Here is a 21757-nt window from a genome sequence, read left to right on the forward strand (position 1 = left end):
AACCCCCTACCTCATCCCTGAGCCCCCTCCTGCACCCAAACTCCCTCCAGGAGCCTGCACCCCAAACCCCCTCCCACATTCCAACCACTTGCCCCAGCCGAGCCTCCTCCTGCACCCAGACTCCCTCCCAGTGCCCACAGCCCAAACCCCCTCCTACACCCAACACCCTGTCCTAGCCCTGAGCCCCCGCCTGCACCCAAACTCCCTCTCCCACACCCCTACCCCAGCATGAGCCCCCTCCTGCACCCCAATCCTCTGCCCCAGGCTCAGCCCGGAGCCCCTTCCCATACTCCAAACCCCTTGGCCCCAGCCAAGAGCCCGCACCCCAACCCCCTGCCACAGGCCGGTGAAAGTGAGTGAGGGTGGGGGAGAGCGAGCGATGGAGGGAGGGGACTGGAGTGAGCAGGGGGACAGAGCCTCAGAGAAGGGGTGTGGGAGGGGCATGGAATTGGGGAAGGGGCAGGGCAAGAGTGTTTGGGTTTGTGCGATTAAACCGTTGGTAACCCTAGCAATGAAGTGAACATAACTAATTATCAAGTGTCCCGGCCCCCTCCCCCCGCAATACTGGCAGGTGAGCAAATAATGGAATTTCCGTGTGTGACCCAGGAGGAACTAGATCCTAGATTCCTCTCAACTGGAATGTTCTTTGCATATCTTAGAGCCCCTCATGTCAAAACATGGTTGCCAACATAGCCAGGAGAAACTCTGTTCTTTAAAACTCAGTTTTGATCTGTTGCACTTGATAGGTGTATTCTAGATGACACAAAAGACACTCAGTATGTTTATTTGCATACCAGTACGCAGAATGCCATTCTAGTTTTCAGCTATTTCATAGCAGTAATCGTGTCCAAGTTCTGGGAAAAATAAGTCCCCAGATAAGAGTGAAACCATCAGTGCATGCGCAGACATACTTTCTTTCAGTTTCTTTTAAGAAACTACTCTGTACTGTTTCCCTCAATAGTATGTATACCTAGTGTAGCTGCAATTTATGTGTTAAATATTAATTTATTTATTGGAAAGGCAAAGTAAACAGACATAGAACTCCACACACCTCCAGGCAGTCTGAGCTTATGCACTGGGCTTTGTTGGTGGCTTTGGGTGTATAATTATGAAGTTACTGTATAGGTATATAGTAAAGAAGTTTCCTGATTAGTAAATGGCATAATTCACGCAGAAGGAAAAAGCATGTTACATTTTTTCAGCATTGGAAGTTCATGTGAAACAATCTATTAGTAATCAGATTTGCACCCAGTGTACCTTACTGTTGATAAAAGATTTCTCCATGTGTTAGCACTGTTTAGTTTTGGTTTTATCTTACATGTTTAGTCACTTTATTGCTTAAAGTTCGAGATGACATAATTATATATCATTGATGTGTCCCTTTGATTATCCTAACTAGAGCACATTAAATGCAGCACAGTACATGATTTCTAATAGAATAAAACACCCCAATTAAGAACCTATCATGTTTCTGTTTTGAATATTAACCTCGTTTTTCAGAGATTGAAAACTGCAAAATTTTGCTCCACGCTGAAGCTTTGTGTAAGTTTTTAAGTCTATATAGGATTTTTTTCACCCTCATTTCTAAATCATAGAAGTAAAAACAGTACTTTAAAAATGCAGATACTCTCAAGCATGTAGTTTTTAAAAAGTCTTTTTCCTTACTGAGGTTTTGTAGGTCGTTAAATGATCACACAAATTGGAGCCTTTGGGGATTTATTTTTAAGTGTAAAAGTAATGTGCTGATTTTCAAAAATCTACTCTGTGTTTCCATCACTTTTATCCATAATGAGTTTTTACCCACACTAACCCACATTAACATATCAGTAGTTCTTTGGTAGGGACTGACATTAAATTGAACTATTATGGCTTAGTGGATTTTAACATTGTACACACTAGCACTTTTTAGAGTCTTAACATGATTTGGGAACATGTTTGTTTCCACATGATACATATTTTAAACTGTGCTAGAGCTACAGGACAGTGTTCAAACTCCACTAAAGCAGCTGGCTAAAATATGGCTCTGTCCTGATATGAGTGAACATTTAACAGTTCTGAAGGTTAATCTGGTTTGGATTAACACCCATAAATTCAGATGTTTTTCTGAACTACTGTAGCAACCTCTTGAAGTTGGGAAGCTGAGGTGAAATGCTCATGAAAACAGGCTTTCTATTATTTCCTTCTCTGGGTCAGACTAGAAAGAGCTGGAAAAATCCTTTCTCGTGGCAATTTGGCACTTCTACCTCTGGTACTGGCCAGAACCAGACAAAACAGAGATGCACAAAAATAATGGGGTGCAGGAGGAGGGAAATAATTACTGTATCTAATTTTTTGAACTCAGAAAAGGTTCATGTTTTGAGTGAAGGTTTGACTCTGATCTTATTGTATTTGAACCCATTAAACCCTTAGTTCATGTCTACCTTCAGGTTGGATCAAGATTGAATGTTAGGAACTGGGATCTGCCGTTTTTGCACACTGACCTCTTATACCAAACAAAGATGATAGCGGTTGCTATCTTGTAAAATGATATGGACCATTTTCAGTCTGTGGGGTCATGTTCTGGCCACTCTTATTTTTCAGTGTCTCCTTAACAAGGTTTATATAGGATCTGAGAATAAGTTCCTACAATAGCCCTGTAATTGCATCAGATGACTATAATCAAAGGAGGTAATGACAGTATATTATGGAAGGCTCATTAAGGTGTTAACTTGCATTCTATAACAGCAACCAACAGAAACTTTTTTTAAAAAAAAGCTCAAAATATCAGAGGTAGTAAGTGCAACTGCTCTTATTTATATTTCACCCAAGTGTAGAACACAGAGCCATGAATACACCTGCTAGTTAACTTAAACTGTGATGCTGAATGATTATTATTGCTACAAGTGATTTACGTTGTGCCTTTCACTGTAATACCTTGGTAAACTTTACATAGCTTGTGAAAACCCTTTCTTGACCCCTTGTAACATACTGGACGGAAAAGGAGACCATGCCAATAGCCTGAATGTTAGGAGTACTGGAGCCAACATTTAGTTTAAAGCCTAGACAATGGGTGCATCTTAAAGCATTTTCTGAAAATGGCCAGGGTTTGACAAATTTCTGGCAGAAGTGAATTCCAGAGAGGAGGTTCTGCTCCCAAACTCTTCTGCTCCTGAATCCATTAATCCTCGCTTTTGGAACACTTAGCTTAAATATTCCTGATTCAGATGGCAAGTTGGGTCAGAGATGGGGAAAGTGGTGACTAAACCATTTAGGGTTTTTTTTGTTTTTTGTAACCAGCACCTTCAATTCCACCTGGAAGGTGACAAGCAACCAGTTCAGAATGTGGAGCACAAGTGTATTACGGTCTCTTGATCCACTTTTCTCAGAAAGTATACAGCTGTATTCTGTGCTAGCTGAAGCTTTCAGGTGTCTTTCCTAGTTAATCAAAATAGACTAGGTCTAGTGGTAACAAAGGTATGGATAACTGGAGTTAGGTCTGCACCTGAAAGAAAAAGGGATCAATATTTTGGCAAGCTGACAAATAAAAAAGAAGATTCCGACCCTTGTTTGTTGACTGTGAAATGAGTAATAGGACTCTTATTTCAGACCATTTTGACAATGGGAATGTAGACACTCTCTTGGTAAAGGGAGTGCTTGTGGATTTCACCAATCAGCATCATCTCCATGTTTATCTTTTTGCTTTCATATTGTTTCTCTTTCTGCCAGAATCTGGGAGAGTAAAGAAACTGCTTTGCTCAATTCAATGAAAAGGAGACTGAGGGGTCTTATTCACATTCACTGAAGGCTGCTTTACACTGCTTTCAGGGGAATTACTCATGTGTGCAAAGTTAAGCATATGTTCGCAGTATTAAGGCCTACATTTGTATAAATACATTTAGATAGCACTTTAAATGTTTAGTATGGGGCTTTATAGAGTATAGGCTATGGAATTTTTCAAAATTATATCAGGGCAATTTCAAAAATTTCACTGAATTTCCATGGGACCTAACGTTTGCACGCTTCAGAAAATCCTAGCGTGTGAAAGGTTATTTTCCGAGGCAGATCTGCTGTGCTGTCTAAAGTAACAGCAAGGATGTTAAAGGGTATTTGTCAATCTTCCATAATGAGCTATTGTGGCTTTTCATCAGTCATGAGAGCTATTGCTGACACAGGTGTCCTAGATATGGATTGTAGTTTGTCACAAATGCTGCCTCACCTGACTTTAAATCTTTCAACCATCTCTCTCTCTCAGGTTCATGGCTTCACTGTTACAGGTAGTTTACATATGTATAAGTCTTTTTGTCAGTGACGCTTTCTTCGCCCAGGCTATTTATCACCACGATTCTTAAATTTTATGTTTTGGCAATCATTTGCATTCTCAGTGTAGTGGAGCCACATAAGATATTTGGGAGCGCAACAGCTTAGGAAAGATGTATTGAATAAGAGAGCCCCCAAATGGCAAGAGAGCCTGTGTCTTGTTAGACAAACCAAATTGGTGATGCTGCTTTATAAATTCTCCTGTGTTACATACAGGAAAATTTCTTTGTCCTTTTCTATTTTTGTTAAGGTCACATATTAGAAACCTATGTAAAAATAACCCTAAATGCCTGGCAATCTCCCCAAAAGAATTTCAAACTTCACACTGAATCTTGTTTTCCTAAACCCCTGTACTTTTTGTAGGAGGCCTGATAACAATGGGTCACATTTTGTACTACATGTTTTGCAACACCTGAGCAGAACATAGTGAGTTATGTACAAAAACTCAGTCTTGACTCCTCTTTGCCTGGCTTGAGTCAGCTCAAGCCAGATCCTCAATGGTATTTTATTTGGGTTTTTGTGTATGCAATCAATTGATGGTTCTGTTGTGCAAATAAAGGATGCAAAGAATTTTTTTTAAACTTCTAGTTATCTACAAGAAAACGTATTTTGCGACCACAAGTTGGAATGGAAATAACTTTCTGAGACAGAGATCAAACTGTGTTTTATAGACTCAATTATTGGCAGCTTTTAATTTAATTATTTCCTGTGTGGCTCATTCATGGGGGAATAAGTTAAATGCATAAACTGCTCCATTAAATGCCTGGGAGTCCATGAAGCAAATGCTCAGTGAAACAACTATGCAAGCAAAATTACACTGAAATTTCTTTCATGGCAGTACATACCCAGGGGTGCAAACTAAGGGCCCAGTCTGCAACAATGTATGTGAGTAATCAAGTTTTTTAAGGATTGGGTTCCTAATGTCTAATACATTTTATCAACAAATGTTCTGCCTGTTAAAGGAAAATCCCAGTGTAATATAAAAGATTCCAAACACAACATCTGAGACTGAAAACAAGGAATTTATTACAATGCTTTTTAAAATATTTTAAGTACAAAGAAGGAAACTGCCATCTTAACAATTTGGCAATGCAGAGTAGGAGAGAGAAAATCTACCTTCCTGTGATGGCGTTTAGGAAATTTGTAAGTATGAAAACCACTGATAGGGAAGGTCTATATTTTCTTTTTTGTGTATATGTTTTTAACTGTTAATTCAGCCAACTCACATTAACTTTCTCTAGTGTGTGTATATATATAGATCTAGAACTTAGCTGTCAGCAACTTTGAATGTTTCCAGTGCTTTGTAATTGAAAAGTCTCAATTCTCTTCAGACTTGGACCCTGATCTCAGTGGGCACACTGTAGGTTGGCCCTCCTGGCTGCATGGAGTTCTAACAGTGAAGTCAATGGCAGTCAGCCTCCATTGAGTTCATACTTGGTCATCCAACTATGACTCTGTTTGAAAGTACAATTAAGATGGCAGCCCCAATAAGAGAGAGGCTGAATAAATATACTGACATTTTTAAGGTTTTTCAAAAACTGTTTCAAAAATTTCTTTTAATATATGTTGATCTACTAGCTTCTCAATCCTGCAGAGACCTAGGCATTTGTTTAACTTTATGCACAGTAGAACCTCAGTGTTACGAACACCACGGGAATGGATGTTGTTTGTAACTCTGAAATGTTCCTAACTCTGAACAAAATGTTATGGTTGGTTGTTCTTTCAAAAGTTTACAACTGAACATTGACTTAACACATCTTTGAAACTTTATTATGCAGAAGAAAAATGCTGCTTCCTCCCCCCCCCTTGTTTGTAGTAGTTTACATTTAACACCATACTGTACTATATTTCCAGAGGGGTTTTTGTTTTGTCTCTGCTGCTGCCTGATTGAATACTTCTGGTTCCAAATGAGGTGTGTGGTTGACATGTTAGTCCATAACTCTGAAGTTCTACTGTAGTCCCATTCAAGTCAATGGGCCGGCTTGCAGTGCATAGAGTTAAGCACATACCTAAGTCTTTACAGGATCAGGGACTAAATTTGTATTTGGCTTAGGAGGTATTACAGCTAATCACTGGAATTTTTCTTTACGTGGCTCCTACACAACTGAAAATAAGCAAAAATCACTACCTAATGTTAAGAACTGCACCCTGGGTATCTGTAAAAGAGCATAAGAAACACACAAACATACAATTTTGGATTAATCCACCAAAACTAGGAAACACAATGTTGAAATGGGGCCAGTATATTCTCAGAAGACTTCGGATCATTTTGTTTTTAGTCATTTCTTGTGCATAGATTTAGAGTTGAAGTCAAGTTGGGACCAACATGCAGTCCCCAACTCATCCAGCAGGGGACACTCTAATAGTAGACAGAAGTAAGTTAACACAGAACCAAGAGTGATGTTCATTTGTAAAAAATAATAGCATTTTTAGTTGACATATATGGGCAGAAACATTTGTTATGGTAATTGTATATATGAAACACAAGGATCCAAGATAAAAATAAGACTATTAGAAAGAGTTCAGTTATCAAACTTATCACTACTTTCAATGTTTAGGATGTGGACCTAATCATTGTGATTGAGTCAAACACATCAGATCAACCTAAATTTTTTCTTCCCAAAGGAAATTTAATTACAACAATGTTATGCAATATTTTGTATACCTAGTTACACAAACTAGTATACTTACTTCCAAATGATTTTCTTTTAAAAGGGGGAAAATGTATATAAAAGGCAGCAGGACAAAAATGGCAGAAGTTCCTTTTTCAAGCTGCAAAGGTGTAACAGAAGTGATAAACTATTGTCAAGTACATATTGGATAGCAATCATATCCTCTACTCTTTCTTTTCCTCATAGCTTAATTCATATATAAACAAAGCATTATATTAATGGATTACTTGTGATGTTATTGGATTGGTGCTATTTACACCTATATGCAATATTCTTTCAGCATTTTAATTTTAAAAACTTTTAGAATGATGTATAAATCCCATAATAGTTTGTGAGTGGAAAGTTAGAACGATGTTCTCTAAACTCACAGGCAAACCTAAATTTAGTTTCCACAAAATAGGAAGAACATATCTAATAGCTTAATTGTGGAGAGTTTGGGGGTGTTATGAATAACAAACAAAATAGTTCATCTTGTTAATACCCTGTTTCCCCGAAAATAAGACATCCTCCGAAAATAAGGCCTACTTACAGTTTTGCCTCTCGTTGTAATATAAGGCATCCCCCCGATAATAAGACCTCCCCGATAATAAGGCATCCACCGATAATAAGGCATTTTTCATTTCTGAAAAATAAGACATCCCCTGAAAATAAGACCTAGTGCATCTTTGGGAGCAAAAATTAATATAAGACACTGTCTTATTTTCGGGGAAACAGGTAATACTTATAAGAGAAAGATTGGAACTTCTACTTAGATGTTTGTGAAACAGTTTGTGTGACCCAGTTATGGTTCCATATGCCATATTTCTCCACTGTACAGTTATGTTTTTGTTCTCATTTCTAAGATATATAAATAGAGCTAAGATAAGCTCTCCTGGAGCTCTCTGCTGTGAAAGAAAAGAAAGGCACTCAGCAAGATCTTCCTATTAATGCTAGGGGATATTTGTAGACTACGATAGGCTGCTGAAGCCATTCTCTCAGCAAAAGATGCCCCAATGTTTCTATTGGTAACTCTTTTAAAATTATATGGTTTTTATGTAGGGATGCAGGCTTGATAATGAAGACACCATTCACATAACGTATGGGTAACTAATTTACGAAGTAGAAATTTCCACCCACTAGACCTAGACTAAGACTAAGCATGCTTTTTGGTATTTCAAAATGCCATTTATACTTTACAAACATGGTATTTGTCTTGGAGACTATAATAATTGGGGCCAAATTCAGCCTTGCTGTAAGCATGTTCAACTCTGATGCCAATCTTTAATGGGGTTCTGTCAGTTGGCTCCTCTCCAAATGACTAGACATGTTTAAAAACAGTTCTCCCACATTATAAACTCTGTAACAGAGCTGGGCTTTACTGACCAGCTAGCTTAAAGGTGAAGTGCAAAGGGAGGAAAAAATAGGTTTGTGACCTATGGATGTGTCTGTTCTTTTAGGTAGGATATATGAAGAAGGCCTGGCATAAGGGGGGAGGAGAAGGGTGAGAGAGAACATTAGAAATTCTGTTCTTTAAATATTTCATGACCTAATAATTTTGACATGCGAGACACCATGCAAGTGAAACCCGAGTAACAGAGTACAGTAAATATATTTGTAATCAAACGGATTAAAACAAAAACTTTTTTAAAAATCCTCAGTGCATTAGATGCTTTAAAAAAGCAGAACCTCCTCTTTTTCTAGGTCAGCATTAGTTAGGTGGCCTGCAAGGTGAGGCAGGTTTTCTTTCAGGGAGAAAATTAAAGGAGTTTAAGATGGACTTGTTAAATTTAGTTCAATACTGTTTCAGCAAATAGGGTTTTGAGTGCGGGTTTGCTGCTGTTCAAGGCCACCTGTTGCACTTGTTTGTCTTTTCCCTTGGTTTTCTCATACAGAGTAAACAAAAGCAAAGCCCTCCTGGCAATGTCACCGTCATGAATCTCTGCACCATCCTCGTGCTTTAGTCGCTTTGTTGTACCACGCATGAACAGCACTGATATTCCTTCCCCCGTGCAACTCTGGGAGCGGGGGCGTCTTTGGATGCTTCACTCCAGCCACGGCCTAGGTGCAGCCGGGCGAGGGCACATTCACCCTCCCTCCCAGGTATAGGTTTGGGGGAGGAGATTCGGCCCCGCTATGCTCTAGTCAAGCCCCTGCCCTGCCCCAGGTATTAGCACACATGGATGTAGCGGGCTAGAGGGAGCAGAAGGGGCTGTGACCCTAACAAGAGCTGCAAGGAAGGAGGAACTGGTGCTTTCTCACCCCTCGGTGCCCCCTCAGCCGTGTGCATGTGCTGGGACAGCAGGTAGCGGCCAGAGCCGGGTCGGGGGGGAGGAGAGGGCTTCGCCGCCCCGGCCCCCCTAGCTCGGAGCCCGTGCGGGGAGAGCCGGCCGCGCGCGCTCCGCGGCGGGCAGCAAGGCATGCGCATTGCAGGGCGCCCTCTCACCCCGCTCAGTTATGCCAAGTATGTGAGCGGCGGCAGGAGTCGAGCTGCGGGGAGGGAGCGCGGCGCACACCGAGCCCGCCCGACTATGGGGCGCCGCCGCCACCACCAGCCGCGCAGGGGGGCGCCCAGCACCCTCCTGCTGGCGGGCAGCAGCTACTGAGGCAGGCGGGGCGGGGGCAGGCATGGCTGATCCTCTGCGCAGGACCCTCTCCAAGCTGCGGGGCAGGAGGTCCCAGCGCGGGGCGGCGGCAGGCGCGCACCCCCGCGGGGGGACCGGCGCCCCTCAAGGTAAAGCCCAGCAGCAGCCACCGGCCAGGGGGGCGCCGTGCGCTCAGCCCAGGAGCCGGGAGGTCTCGGCGCCCCCGGGGGCTGGGAGCCAGGAGGAGTCCGGTCAGCGGCAGCCAGGCTGGTCCCGCCGGGGGAAGGCACCGCGTGGCCCCGCAGCTCTGGGGGAAGGGACATCAGGAGCCCCGGCCCCCCCTGGCTGTACCCCGGGGGACCCATCCCCGCAGCCCGTGTCCGCCCCCGCGCGGCGGGCTCCTGACGGCGAGGAGGGCGATTACTACGATAATGAGACTCTGCCCTGGGGCTGCCGCCCGGCCGAGGCGCGGGAGGAGGCGCAGGGGCTACCGGCCGCCTGTGCCCGCGGCCGAGGGGAGGGCCGCTTGGCCGGGCCCCGGGAGAGCACGGGGAGGCTGCAGAGCCAACTGCAGGAGGCCTATTACCTGCTGATCCATGCCATGCACGACCTGCCCCCGGCCAGCCCCGCCTGCGCTGGAGGGTTCCCGCAGCCCGTCGCCTCTTGCGGGGCCGCGGAGAGCAGCGATGCCTGGTCCTCCTCCTCCGGGGAGGGCAGCCCGCAGCAGCAGGTGTCCGCCACCGCCTGGCCGCCACCGCCCGGCCAGGGCTCAGTAGGGCGTCCCGGCCAGCTGGTCCCTCCCGGGCGCGGGGCTCAGAGTCTGGGGAGCCTTCCTCTGCTGCCCCCCGGCCGCCCCGCGAAGCCACCGCCTCTGCAGCGGTGTCTGAGCGACAGCGTGATCCGCTACCACCCGGTGGAGCCCGCCCTGGGGCACCTGCTGCAGGGCGAGTCGCCTGGCCCGGCCTGGGACCAGGGGCGGCCGGACGGCGGCCGCGGGGGAAGCGATGTTCCTGCGGCCGCGGAGTGCTCGGTCAGCTGCGGGGAGAGCCGGAGCGCGGGGTCGCGCCAGGCCGAGCGGCTGCTGCTCAGTGCCCAGGGCTCCGCGCCGCAAGAGGCAGCGGCCGGAGGCGGGCTCCCGGCAGCGTGCCCCTGCAGCCGCCCGCATGCCCCCCAGAGCTCCTTCAGGCCGCCCGCGGTCAGCGTCGGGAAGCTGCAGAAGTGGGTGTGCAAAGGGCGCCTGCTGTCCCTGGGAATGAAGGGGCGCGTCGGGGCAGGGGCTTCCTCCGCTGACCCCAGAGCCATTGGGACCGGTGCGGCGCTGCCTGCTCAGCCAGACCTCGGAGAAGAGAGGCCCGCAACTCCGCCAGCTTGGAGAGGGCACGGAAGCAAGGCCCTGACAGCTCCCCCGGACCAAAGAGTTCTGCTGACAGGTATGTTCGCGGGGATGGCGACCAGACCCCCCCACCGCTTGGGCCTGGCTTCAACCTGTCACACTTCGCCAAGCAGTTTGTGCCCTGGAAGGCCTGGAGCCAAAATAACCCCATCTCTGGGTCTGTCTTACCAAGGGGTGGTGACTGAATGGTGGAGGGTGGCCTGCAGTTTGGAGGCACGTTCAACCATTTTTTACAGGGTGATAATCAAATGCCAATGTAATGTCTCTGGTTGTGGTATAGCAGGGAATGTGTATGTAGTTTTAATATAACACACCTAGTGTTCTTGGTTTTAGGGGTTGGCATCAGCGATTTATGATATTTATTGTTACAGGTTCATGCTCCTATAAAAGCAGTATACTTTAAAAGTCCAGTACCATCTGCAAATTAGACCTTAATACTGGAGCTATGTGAAATCCTAAATTTCCCTCTGAATACTCCCATATCAAACTTTGGGCGGTTTCTTGATTTGATCAAGGTAGATTGCACTTGCTAGTTCTGTCACTAACAGTACTGGAGTTGTGAATACACTGTGGCAAAACATTGCCAAAGGCAAAGTTATGACATGTTTTCCATTTCTCCAATGAAATGGCTTTTTCACAGTGAAAATGGCTTTTTCACTTGTGGAAATTGGCTTTAACTTTCATAGAAAGCGGGGGGGAAATTGAGGTGAATCCACAAAATGGTACTTCCACAAATGTAAGAACTGACATTATTTTTAGTAGGTCTAATAGTGCATTGTTAAAAATAGTACCCAGATGATGTATGTTTGTTAGAATTTTGTAATTTACACTTGTTACTGTACACACCAGAGTAAAATGATTTACATATAGATTAACCACTATAATATGTGGAAATCATAAAGCCATCCTTTTTAATTTAAAAAGCCCATGTGTTTACTTGCAGTAAACTCAAGTAGGAAGTTAACTGAACAAATATAGTCCCAAATTATTGGTATTGTCTCTTTTATACAGTATTGCATGTTTTAAGCAACTCATTCACATTTGGAAATGATTTCTTTTAATTAGAAGGTGTAGATGCACACAAACAATCTGTTCATTATTCTGGGCAATAAAACTCATCTCTTAAAACTGAAAAGGGCTTTAAATTTAACTACCAGCCTTTCAGTTGAACAAAATTAGTTTTGTGCAGGTTCTTAACAATGCACCTTTTTTCCCAATCTTGTTTGCTTTATAATTTAATGCAAATAAACACAGTGTGCTTTAGCATATCCTGCAACCGCTTCCAGGAATGAGTAACCCTAGAAGTAAATACTGGTCATGTGACTAAAAAGTTACAGAATTGGGGCCCCTACTTTGTTCAATATTTAAATGTTTTATAACTCCCCAGGCTTTTTCTTTGTACTGCTGCTTGCTTCATAATTCTTTTAACTTGTTTTTTTAATTTACTTGAATGTTTGCAAGTTAATTGTTAGTTTGGTTTGAACAAAAAAATTATTGGAGTCTAAATTAATTCTGGTTATTTAGGTGTTTTAGGGAAAATATGAATGACCTATTTTGATCTAGATGTGGAGGAACTGCAAAAAATTCTCTTCCCAATTAATTAAAAGCTTGGTTGTCAACCTATCCTGACATCCAAAAAATACGGCTTAGAAAGGTAGAGTGCAACCTTTGGTTGAAAAATTTTCTACACACAGTTGATAGGCAGAATATTAACCTTGACCTCAATCAAGTTGAGACACTGAGGCCCTGATCTGCATGTGCATGTTTGTAAAATTCGGTCTTACTCTTTTATAAAGAAGTATTTAGCTAGTACTCAGTCTGTTGCTAGGTAAATTGAATCATTAGTTTTTAAAGAAAACCGTAATAAACAAACATGGGACTGAAGCTCTTTGGGGAAGGGATCATCTTTTTTGTTCTGTTTTGTAGAGTGCCTGGCACACTGGGGTCCTGCTCGATGATTGGGACTCCCAAGTGTTATGATAATACAAATAATTAAAAATAATTTTATCTAGCGAATATTATTATTAATCAGACTGTCTTAGAACAAAGGGTAAGGGATATGCATGACCTGCATATTTCTAAAATCCTTCTACGTATTTAAGGCCTGATCACTACTAAAGTTAATAAGATTGGAAAATCTTCAAAATATGTCAGTGGGCTTACTGAACTAATTGTATTCTTAGAGATGTATTTCTGTCAAATAGTGCATATTTATTGTCCAGACAAGGCAGTACTTGCATATTGGGACTTTACAAAATATACATTCTCACTAGGATCTATCTGAAGCTTTTTCAGTAATGGCTAATAATATATTGACTTTACTTTTTGTCAGATATAATAATATAAACATATTGAGTCTTAGCTGCAAAAGTGGTTGAGGTAGCAAACTTCAGAGCTGACATTCAGAAATTTCTTACTTTTGTAAGATTTAAAAAATATTTAGACATTATAGATACACCTCTACCCCGATATAACGTGACCCCATATAACATGAATTCGGATATAACGTGGTAAAGAAGCGTTCCGGGGGGCGGAGCTGTGCACTCCGGTGGATCAAAGCAAGTTTTATATAATGCGGTTTCACCTATAACACAGTAAGATTTTTTGGCTCCTCAGGACAGAGTTATATCGGGGTAGAGGTGTATTTATAAAATGAATTGCTTTAATTGTTTTCAAAAATACCTTGAGCAGTTCAGATAAATCAAAACATGCATGAGTGCAAATATGTATGTGGTATATTAAAATATTTGTGTTAGTTTTCTCTGTGCTTCTCCTTGTCCTTTCATGTGGTATCTGTGAGATTTCAAAGTAAAAATGCCTTTTGAAATCAAGGCTCTGATCCTGCAATCCTTTATGCATGTGCTTAACTTTACTATTGCCATTGACTTAAGTGGCAGTGCTCGTGGTACTGAAGTTAAGCACGTGTGTAAAGGATTGCAGGATCAGGGCCTAAGACTATATAAAGGAGAAGTGCAGAGCTTACAAATACAGCTGTATGTCATTTGATTGTAAGTGATAGACTTGATGTTTAAATTGAAGTATACCATTTGGCTGGTTCTGAATTTAGGATAAGTTTTGTTTTGTTTTTTTGAAAATTTGTAATACTGACAATGAATTTTGGCAGTAGCAAGCTTGCTTATTATTGTCTGCATAAAGCATAAGAGTGCGAAGAGTATTTTTTAAATTCAAATTGTGACACACAGCAGTAAATCATGTCATGGAAAGTTATTCAAAAATTCTCAACACATTTTATCATTGTATTCCTTAGTAAGCCTTACTAGGAAAGTTGTAATTGGAATATGGAACACTGTACAGGTATATGTTGTCAAATGTACTTTGAACTTTTGCTGTTCTAGGAGTAAAAGATAGCTTAAGCCCAGATTTCAGACATATGATTGGTTTGTATATTTGGGCATGTGTATAATTTTTAAGAGTCTGCACTTCTGAGGATTGTAAGCTTTCCTAACTAATGCTAAAGGGCACACATTTCTGTGCAATGCTGGCAGTAACACAGATATTTTTGTTGTAGAACTAGAGTACTTGAATGTTCCATCTATTTAAATTGTTAGAGAGGAACAATTCCTTGTGCTGTTACTGGAAAATTGAGGATTTTAATGCAGCAATCAGATGTAGAAAACAAGCATTCCTAGCATATACTGTACTGGTTTAAATAAATATTTGACTTCGTGTAATGTCTAATTGCAAATGATACAAAATATAAATGTTCAAAATAGTAAATCTAATTATTTGGAGCAACGATAGCAGCAAGGAAAATAATGGAGCAAGGAAATTAATTAAAAAGCAAGTTGAAATAATTGCCTTTTTATTATATTGTAGACAGAAATATACTGGTAGGTCTTCACATCAGAATCATTATTAAGATTTCCTTACTAAACAGGCAAAATCAATAAACATTACAATAGCTTTAAACAGAGGGCTTGTCTACAGTGGGTCTTTTTAGTATGTGTATAGCTATGCTACTGTAACTGCACCGATGTAGCATATGTACACTTGGGTTTTACACCAATACAGTAGCATGTGCACAAAACGAATCTTAGTGTAAACACCCAATATACGGTACTCAATATAAGGATGGCTGAATTGTTGTTCACAGTTAATGCGAATATTGAGTTCAAGTATGAAAATTGATGTGATCCTTGGCTTGTCCTTAAACAGTTCGTTTGTATTTTTATAAACTGTACACCATTTATATACTGGTAATTTCTACAGTGTTTTTCACAGTTTTTAAGCTACATGTGTAATGCACACTGAACAAGAGTGCTGGAAAATGTACTTCAGGGTTGTTTTTGCTACTTCAAAACTTCAACAAAATAGTGGTTTCTTTAGGAGTATGCCTAGTTAAATGTTCAATAGTTATAAATTCTCTAGATTTATTGCAAAACAATATTTCTTCAACAAACATAATCGTTAAAGTAGTTAGCAAAAGTATTTTAAGTATTGGTTGTTCAAAAAGCATTAAATGCTGCCTGCATGCATTCTTTTACAGGTATTCATGAGGAAATAAAATGACTTTAATTAGAAGGAATCTGTTAATTATACTGTACAGACTTGATGCATAGCTACAGTAGAAATAAAGACTTGTTTTGCAAATCTGTGTGTTCATCTTGATCTTAGGTAGAAGGTACTTCACATTTACTTATTAAAATGCTGGACCCAGAATTTTACGTTTAATGTGAACTTTACATTAATGTAAAGTGCTGACATCCAAGTTAGAATAAATGTAATGAACAATCAACTTTGTAGTACTATGTAATTTATATGTCTGGTGTTATTCAGAAGAACTGCAATCTGTATTTAATTCAGTGAAAAACTCAAAACCTTCAGATTGTATGTAAATAAAGGCACAAGCAAAACTTAAGTGTCATGAATCTAAATTACATAATTAGTTGTGTTTTTTTTTTTTTTATTTTTTTTATTGTACTTTGATAATAGGAATGCTCAAAAATGTTAACATTTTTAGAACATTGCTTTTTGGCTCAATAAACTTTTAAAATTAACTTCTTCCTAAATACATTTTAACAAAGTGAAACCAGTCTTACGTGACTGTTGTCTCTTTTCTGTTCTTTACAAAACATAATATGAAGAAATCTACAGTGACCATTGAAGTACTGATAAAATTGGTTGCTTAATGGAGTTTCTAATAAGTGGAGCAGAATTGTATTTGATTTAGGGCAGTACCTTTAAGACTAGAGGTTGCCTATAAAGCTGATCTGGGGTACAGGTTTCATTCTAAATGTACTACCAAAGCACTTTCATTTCTGAAGTAGTGTGTTAAGACATTGAAACACACAGAGCAACTTTACAACTTGATCAGTTTACATTTCAATTTCAGTGTTAGTCCTTCATTGTTTTACAAATGCAAACAATGTGGGTGCGATTTTAAAGAAGATATAAATGTCAAATGGAAATAGTATCTCAAACGTTTCTATACAAGTGCTATTAACATTAAACTCTGGGAGACTGAACCATTTTCTCTCAAGTACTTTCTATAGACTTGGATGCTAGACAGTTTTTTGGCAGCTTGAAATTACATCTCACTTAGAGCCTGATCCTGTGATGTGGTGGTCTTTCATTGGGAGCTGAGACCCTTTATCAGCTCTCAGAAGACACCTGACACCTTGCAGGATCTAGACCATAGTCAAGAATATCATGTGTGTCATGAGATATATTAACTTTAATATTGCACGTCTGTTACATGCTCATTATCAATAGGAGTGTCAGATTGACTGCTTCCCCACATTCTGTTTTGTTATGTGCATGTTCTTGGAATGTGGAACAAGTACCAACGTGCTTGTACTATCATTTCCATTGCTATGTCAAAAGATATTTTTGTTTCTTTACTATGTGCACACATTGTCTTTTGATGGATTGAAATTAAGTTCATGATAGCACAGCATGTCTTTTGTCCTGTGGGACTAGATTTAGTGTGCATGGGACATGACAGCATATGTGTCTGTGTTTTATCAAAACTGGAAGACTGTTCTAAGCATCTCTTTTTCCTCTTTTAATAACAGATTTAATTGAAAATATTTACATATCCTCCACAAGCGAGAGAGAACTTAAAATTCTTATGGCCGGTGAAGTCCCTGAGCATAATCCACAGCTTGACAGCATCACAGTTTCTAAGAAACGTAACTGGCTACATCAGAGTACTCTAAAGGCCCCTAATCTGGAAGAAGAAAATATCTGTAAGAAAATGCAAGGAAATACTATCCATGTACCCAAATCGTCCAGTCCATTACCTGGACCTAAACTGCCACCAGTTCCTCCCAAATCACCTATAGGACAGGAATGTCCTACAAGAACCTCTAGTTTTGTAACTGCTGTTCACCATTCTACAAACCCTTCAGTTTTGAGAAACTGTACTTTAGACTTCAGTGAGGATAATGATGCAGATGATGAAGGAGAAATATGGTACAACCCTATCCCTGAAGATGATGAGCCTGACTTCCCCAGAGTCCATTGTTTTACTGGGAAAAACTCTGTTAATTTGGACTCCCATACCACCAGTTTCAAGATGTTGCCTGGGAGTGACTTGATTAAAGTAATGGGGCACAATAAAGGCCTTCCATACTTCTCAGAATCTGCAGGAGACAATCAAATGGCTCAGGCCTGTGAAATTAATCAAGCAGATTCCATACATTCCACAGAGTATGTGCAGCTGCACAAGCAGAGTTTTGTGTGCAAGACTCAGAGTGCGACAGCAATAGAAGAGAGCCCTGCATTTAAATATTGTTCAGCAGGTAAGAAGGATATGGAATATATAGATGTTATACTCCTGTCTTTATTTTTATAGGAAAGTTAAACATTGTTTTTTTTTCCTCTTCATTGTAAATATTTCTATAAAATTTGATGGAAAGTTGATTATAAAATATGTAAGCCATAATTTTCAAAGTTGGGTACATAAAGTTAGGCACTTAATAAATGGCCTAACTTTCACAGGTGTTGAACACGGACAGCTCATGTTCATTTGAATAGGAAATGTGAGTGCTCAGCCCCTTGCGAAATCAGGCCATTTATCTATATTCCTAAATATGAGTTTAGGTGCCTAACTTTAGATAATCAAGTTTGAAAATTATGGTAATTATCTACAGTATTATTTTTTGGAGCCTTTAAAACACATTTCTGCTCTGAACAGTGACCATAAGACCGGGGTTCCACATTTTGTATGTATTGATAACTTCTGGATCAAATTTGCTCATCTCAGATATAAAAGATGTCCTTTTTTAACCCTGGTTACCAGCCCTTTGAATGGAGCCTGGAATCTGAAATATAAACTGGTTCGTTATGGCTCACACCTTGCCAACCAATAAAAAGTTTACAGAGTGAGCTTGGTTAACATTTCTGTTGATGATGCACAAACACAACATATTTTGTTTTCTATGTCTTAGCCAATTCTAACCCTAGTAGAACTTTAACTCTAGCTCTGTAACTACTTAATTTCCTCAGAAGTCTCTTGTATGGGATTTTTATCAAAGGCTTTCTGAACATCCATATACATGATATCAACCCCGTCTCCTTTATCTGCTATCTTGTTGACTCCCTTGCAAACTTCTAATAGGTGGGAGAAGAACGGTTTTCTTTTAAAGAAATTGTGCTGGCTTGTCCCTATTTATCATGTTCATCAATGGTTATGTCTACGCTGTGATAAAAGACCTGCGGCTATCTTGGGTTACCAGGCTCAGGCTGCGGGACTAAAAAATTGCAGTGTAGATATTCAGGCTTGGGCTGGAGCCTGGGCCCAGGGACACTCCCTTTCGCATCCCGTCCCCCCCCCCCCCAAGCAGAGTCCAGTCGAGGCTCCAGCCTGAGCCTGAACATCTACATGGCAATTTTTTAGCTCCACACTGAGCCCCCAAGCCCGAGTCAGCTGACCTAGGCCAGCTGCAGATCTTTTCTTGCAGTGTAGACATACCTTAAGCATTTTATACTCCAGTTTTAATTATTATTTCAACTGAATATATAAATTCAGTATTATATTGAGGTTGGTGTCCGCCCCTAAAAAGGGATAACTTCTCATTGACAAGGTCAAGCAACTTGCTGACCTTGACTTGTAGTATCATATTGAGTGAGAGAGAGATGTGATCTGAACACAGGAATGGGAGACAAGATACTCCTGAGTTCCAATTCCAGATTTGGTTCTGATGAACTTTGTCCCCTTGCACAAGTCACTTAATTTGTTATCCTCAGTTTCCCTGTATAAAATGGGCATATTAGTGTCCATGTTGTGAAGATTAATTACTGTTTTTTGGTAAAAACTTTGCAAATAAAAAGTCTGCGTACTAAGTTATTTTGCCCAAGTGCCTAAGTCACTGTTGAAAATGGGATTTAGGAGACAAAGTCACCTAGGGTATATCTACACTGCTTTAAAAAAAAAAAGGCTGTGTCAGCAAGACTCAGAGCCCTGGTCTACAAGCTGGGGCTTGTGCTATAGCACTACAAATAGCAGTGTAGACATTCCCTGGAGCTGGAGCTCAGGCTCTGAAACTCATCCTGTTGCCCCTTAGGTCACATACAGATTTTACCCTCTATAACCAGCCATTTGTGCCATGATGTACTGTCACATCTAGGAACCCACGTTTTGTGCTTTTGTGCTTTGTTTGGAAATATAATGGAGGTAGGAGTGTGTGTGTGTGTGTGTGTGTGTTTAAGCTGCAAAATATATGTGAGGGTCTAGAACAGGGGTCGGCAACATTCGGCACGCGGCTCGCCAGGGTAAACACCCTGGCGGGCCGGACCAGTTTTATTTACCTGCTGACGCAGCAGGTTCGGCCGATCGCTGTCCCGGGCCAATGGGGGAGGCGAGAAGCGGCACGAGCGAGCGATGTGCTGGCCGCGGCTTCTCGCCACCCCCATTGGCCCGGGACGGCGAACCGCGGCCAGTGGGGGCCGCGATCGGCCGAACCTGCTGCATCAGCAAGTAAATAAAACTGGCCCGGCCCGCCAGGGTGCTTACCCTGGCGAGCCGCGTGCCGAACGTTGCCGACCCCTGGTCTAGAATATTCAAGTTAAAATATTTTCTTTGTAGTCTGTATTAAATAACTGGTACTATTACATTTGGTTGCAAAATGTGACAGAATAAGCAGACCAGTGCAGGGAAGCCAAATGTGCGCTTGCCCTACAAACTGTGTTTGACCCATTTAAGAGATTAATCTCTCAATACATATGTGATTCTCAGGAACATTAATAGGGGTCACTTGCTCCTTTTGAAGAACTAAACCCTTTTATGTATTAGGCAAAACTGGCTACAGTTTTTCATGTTGGAGAATCAAAGTTGTATCCCTTCAGATTAATTTGAAGCTTTGAATGTATGTCTATAATGAAGTCTGATAAAATTGATCATGGATTTCTCCTGTGAAGTTTACTCTATATTGAGTTAATTAAACTATTTTAAAGCAGCTCTCTTTTTTTGTGTGCATTGAATAGTGATCACATTGACTGGATTAATTGATGATGAAGTGGATGCCTGCTGTTAAGTAATTGGCTTTATTGTGGAGGAGTAGTTAGTGCTTCTTTTAATCCAGTTAAGGTGTCTACAGTTATTTTCAGTCAAATTTAAAATGACAGCTCATCCAGACAAAATTACCACATGAAGGGCAGCACGTCCGATTTAACTTTATTTGTATTAGGGCAGAGTCTGAATTACACAAGCAATTGCTATGCAGTAGATGAATGTCTATATCTTCATTGACGAGAGTTACTGCTTGATGTATTTGAGTCTAATGCCCCATGACTGTTTAGCAAGTCTGCTTTTACCAGCAAGGAAGATGTCTGAGCAAAGAGTACTACTATAGGTTAAATACAAAAACAATGCTTTTTATCTGTTTTCCTAATAACATCGATGGTTTTTAGTGTGGGGGGGTTATGGTTAGGGTGTTCTTTTTATTAATGAGATATTGTTTTTATGACTGTTTTTCAGCAGAGATACCAATTGTTTTTGATTATTTTGTTTTAATTTCTTGAAAACGCTACAATGGTTTTGAAAACTATTCTTTAGTAAAACATAAACATTGGGATTTAATTACTTCTCAGCAGTCCTTCCAAACAGTGTACTGAATGGGCTTTTTCTTTAAATACTGTACCAGTGTCTTGGGGCCTAATCCTGTAGATTCTTGTTTGCTTTTAGTTCTCGCTCATACAAGTAGTTCCAGAATTAGTAGGATTACTCACTTATGTACTACTCATGTAAATAAGGATTTGCAAGTTAATTTCCTTGGTGCATAGTCCTGGCCATGCTTAATATTTTAACAGTTACTGAGATATAGAATTAGATATAAGTAAATCCAAATATTTAGTATTTTTCACAAAGCAAAATTGCAAATTTAAAATTCTTATAAAAGTACTTTTAATTCTTTATGATAAAGTAATCCATTCTAAAAGTAACCTAGATTTTAAATTAGAAGTGTGAGTTGATGCTTTGGAATCTGTAGGAAAAAAGTTTTAAGTGGATGCAAATAAAAAGTGTGCTTTTTTGACATGCATTTAAGGAGAAGTAGATATGATGTACAAACTGAAAAGTCCTTTTTTTCTAAACATTAGTATATACAAAATTCAAAATATAGAATTGTATAAAAATGAACCCTAACTGTACAGCTTATTCAGTGCTGGTATAACCTGCAAAATGTTGAAAAATGACACCTCCTTTATAATGGTTTGCATCACAGAATTGTAAAATGTTACTTTGGAAGATTTAGGCACAATTTTTGGTGGTGGTTTTTAATGTACTAGTATAATTGAAGCTGTGGTGTTGGGTCTTGGTCTAAAAGAAATTAGAATAGCTACCTGTAAATGATGTTTCTTACTTGTAATGAGGG

At 40.7% G+C, this 21757-nt stretch overlaps 1 protein-coding gene across 9 annotated transcripts in view; it reads left to right on the forward strand.

The window, feature by feature from the left end:
• The first annotated feature begins 8637 nt into the window (after nucleotides 1-8637).
• Nucleotides 8638-21757, forward strand: part of SYDE2 (synapse defective Rho GTPase homolog 2) — a 50327-nt gene continuing 37207 nt past the window's right edge. For 2 of the 9 annotated variants that reach the window (XM_054038449.1, XM_054038446.1), the window contains exons 1-2: nucleotides 9278-10959; nucleotides 16958-17686. In XM_054038449.1, the coding sequence (XP_053894424.1) occupies nucleotides 9573-10959; nucleotides 16958-17686 (2116 nt within the window). In that variant the 5' untranslated portion in view covers nucleotides 9278-9572. Of the gene's footprint in view, nucleotides 9250-9275; nucleotides 10960-16957; nucleotides 17687-21757 lie in introns of those variants that run through there. The other 7 variants (XM_054038452.1, XM_054038448.1, XM_054038447.1 and 4 more) reach the window with 7 other exon arrangements.

This window comes from Malaclemys terrapin, chromosome 8 (genome assembly GCF_027887155.1).
Source record: "Malaclemys terrapin pileata isolate rMalTer1 chromosome 8, rMalTer1.hap1, whole genome shotgun sequence".
Classification (NCBI taxonomy): Eukaryota; Metazoa; Chordata; order Testudines; family Emydidae; genus Malaclemys; species Malaclemys terrapin.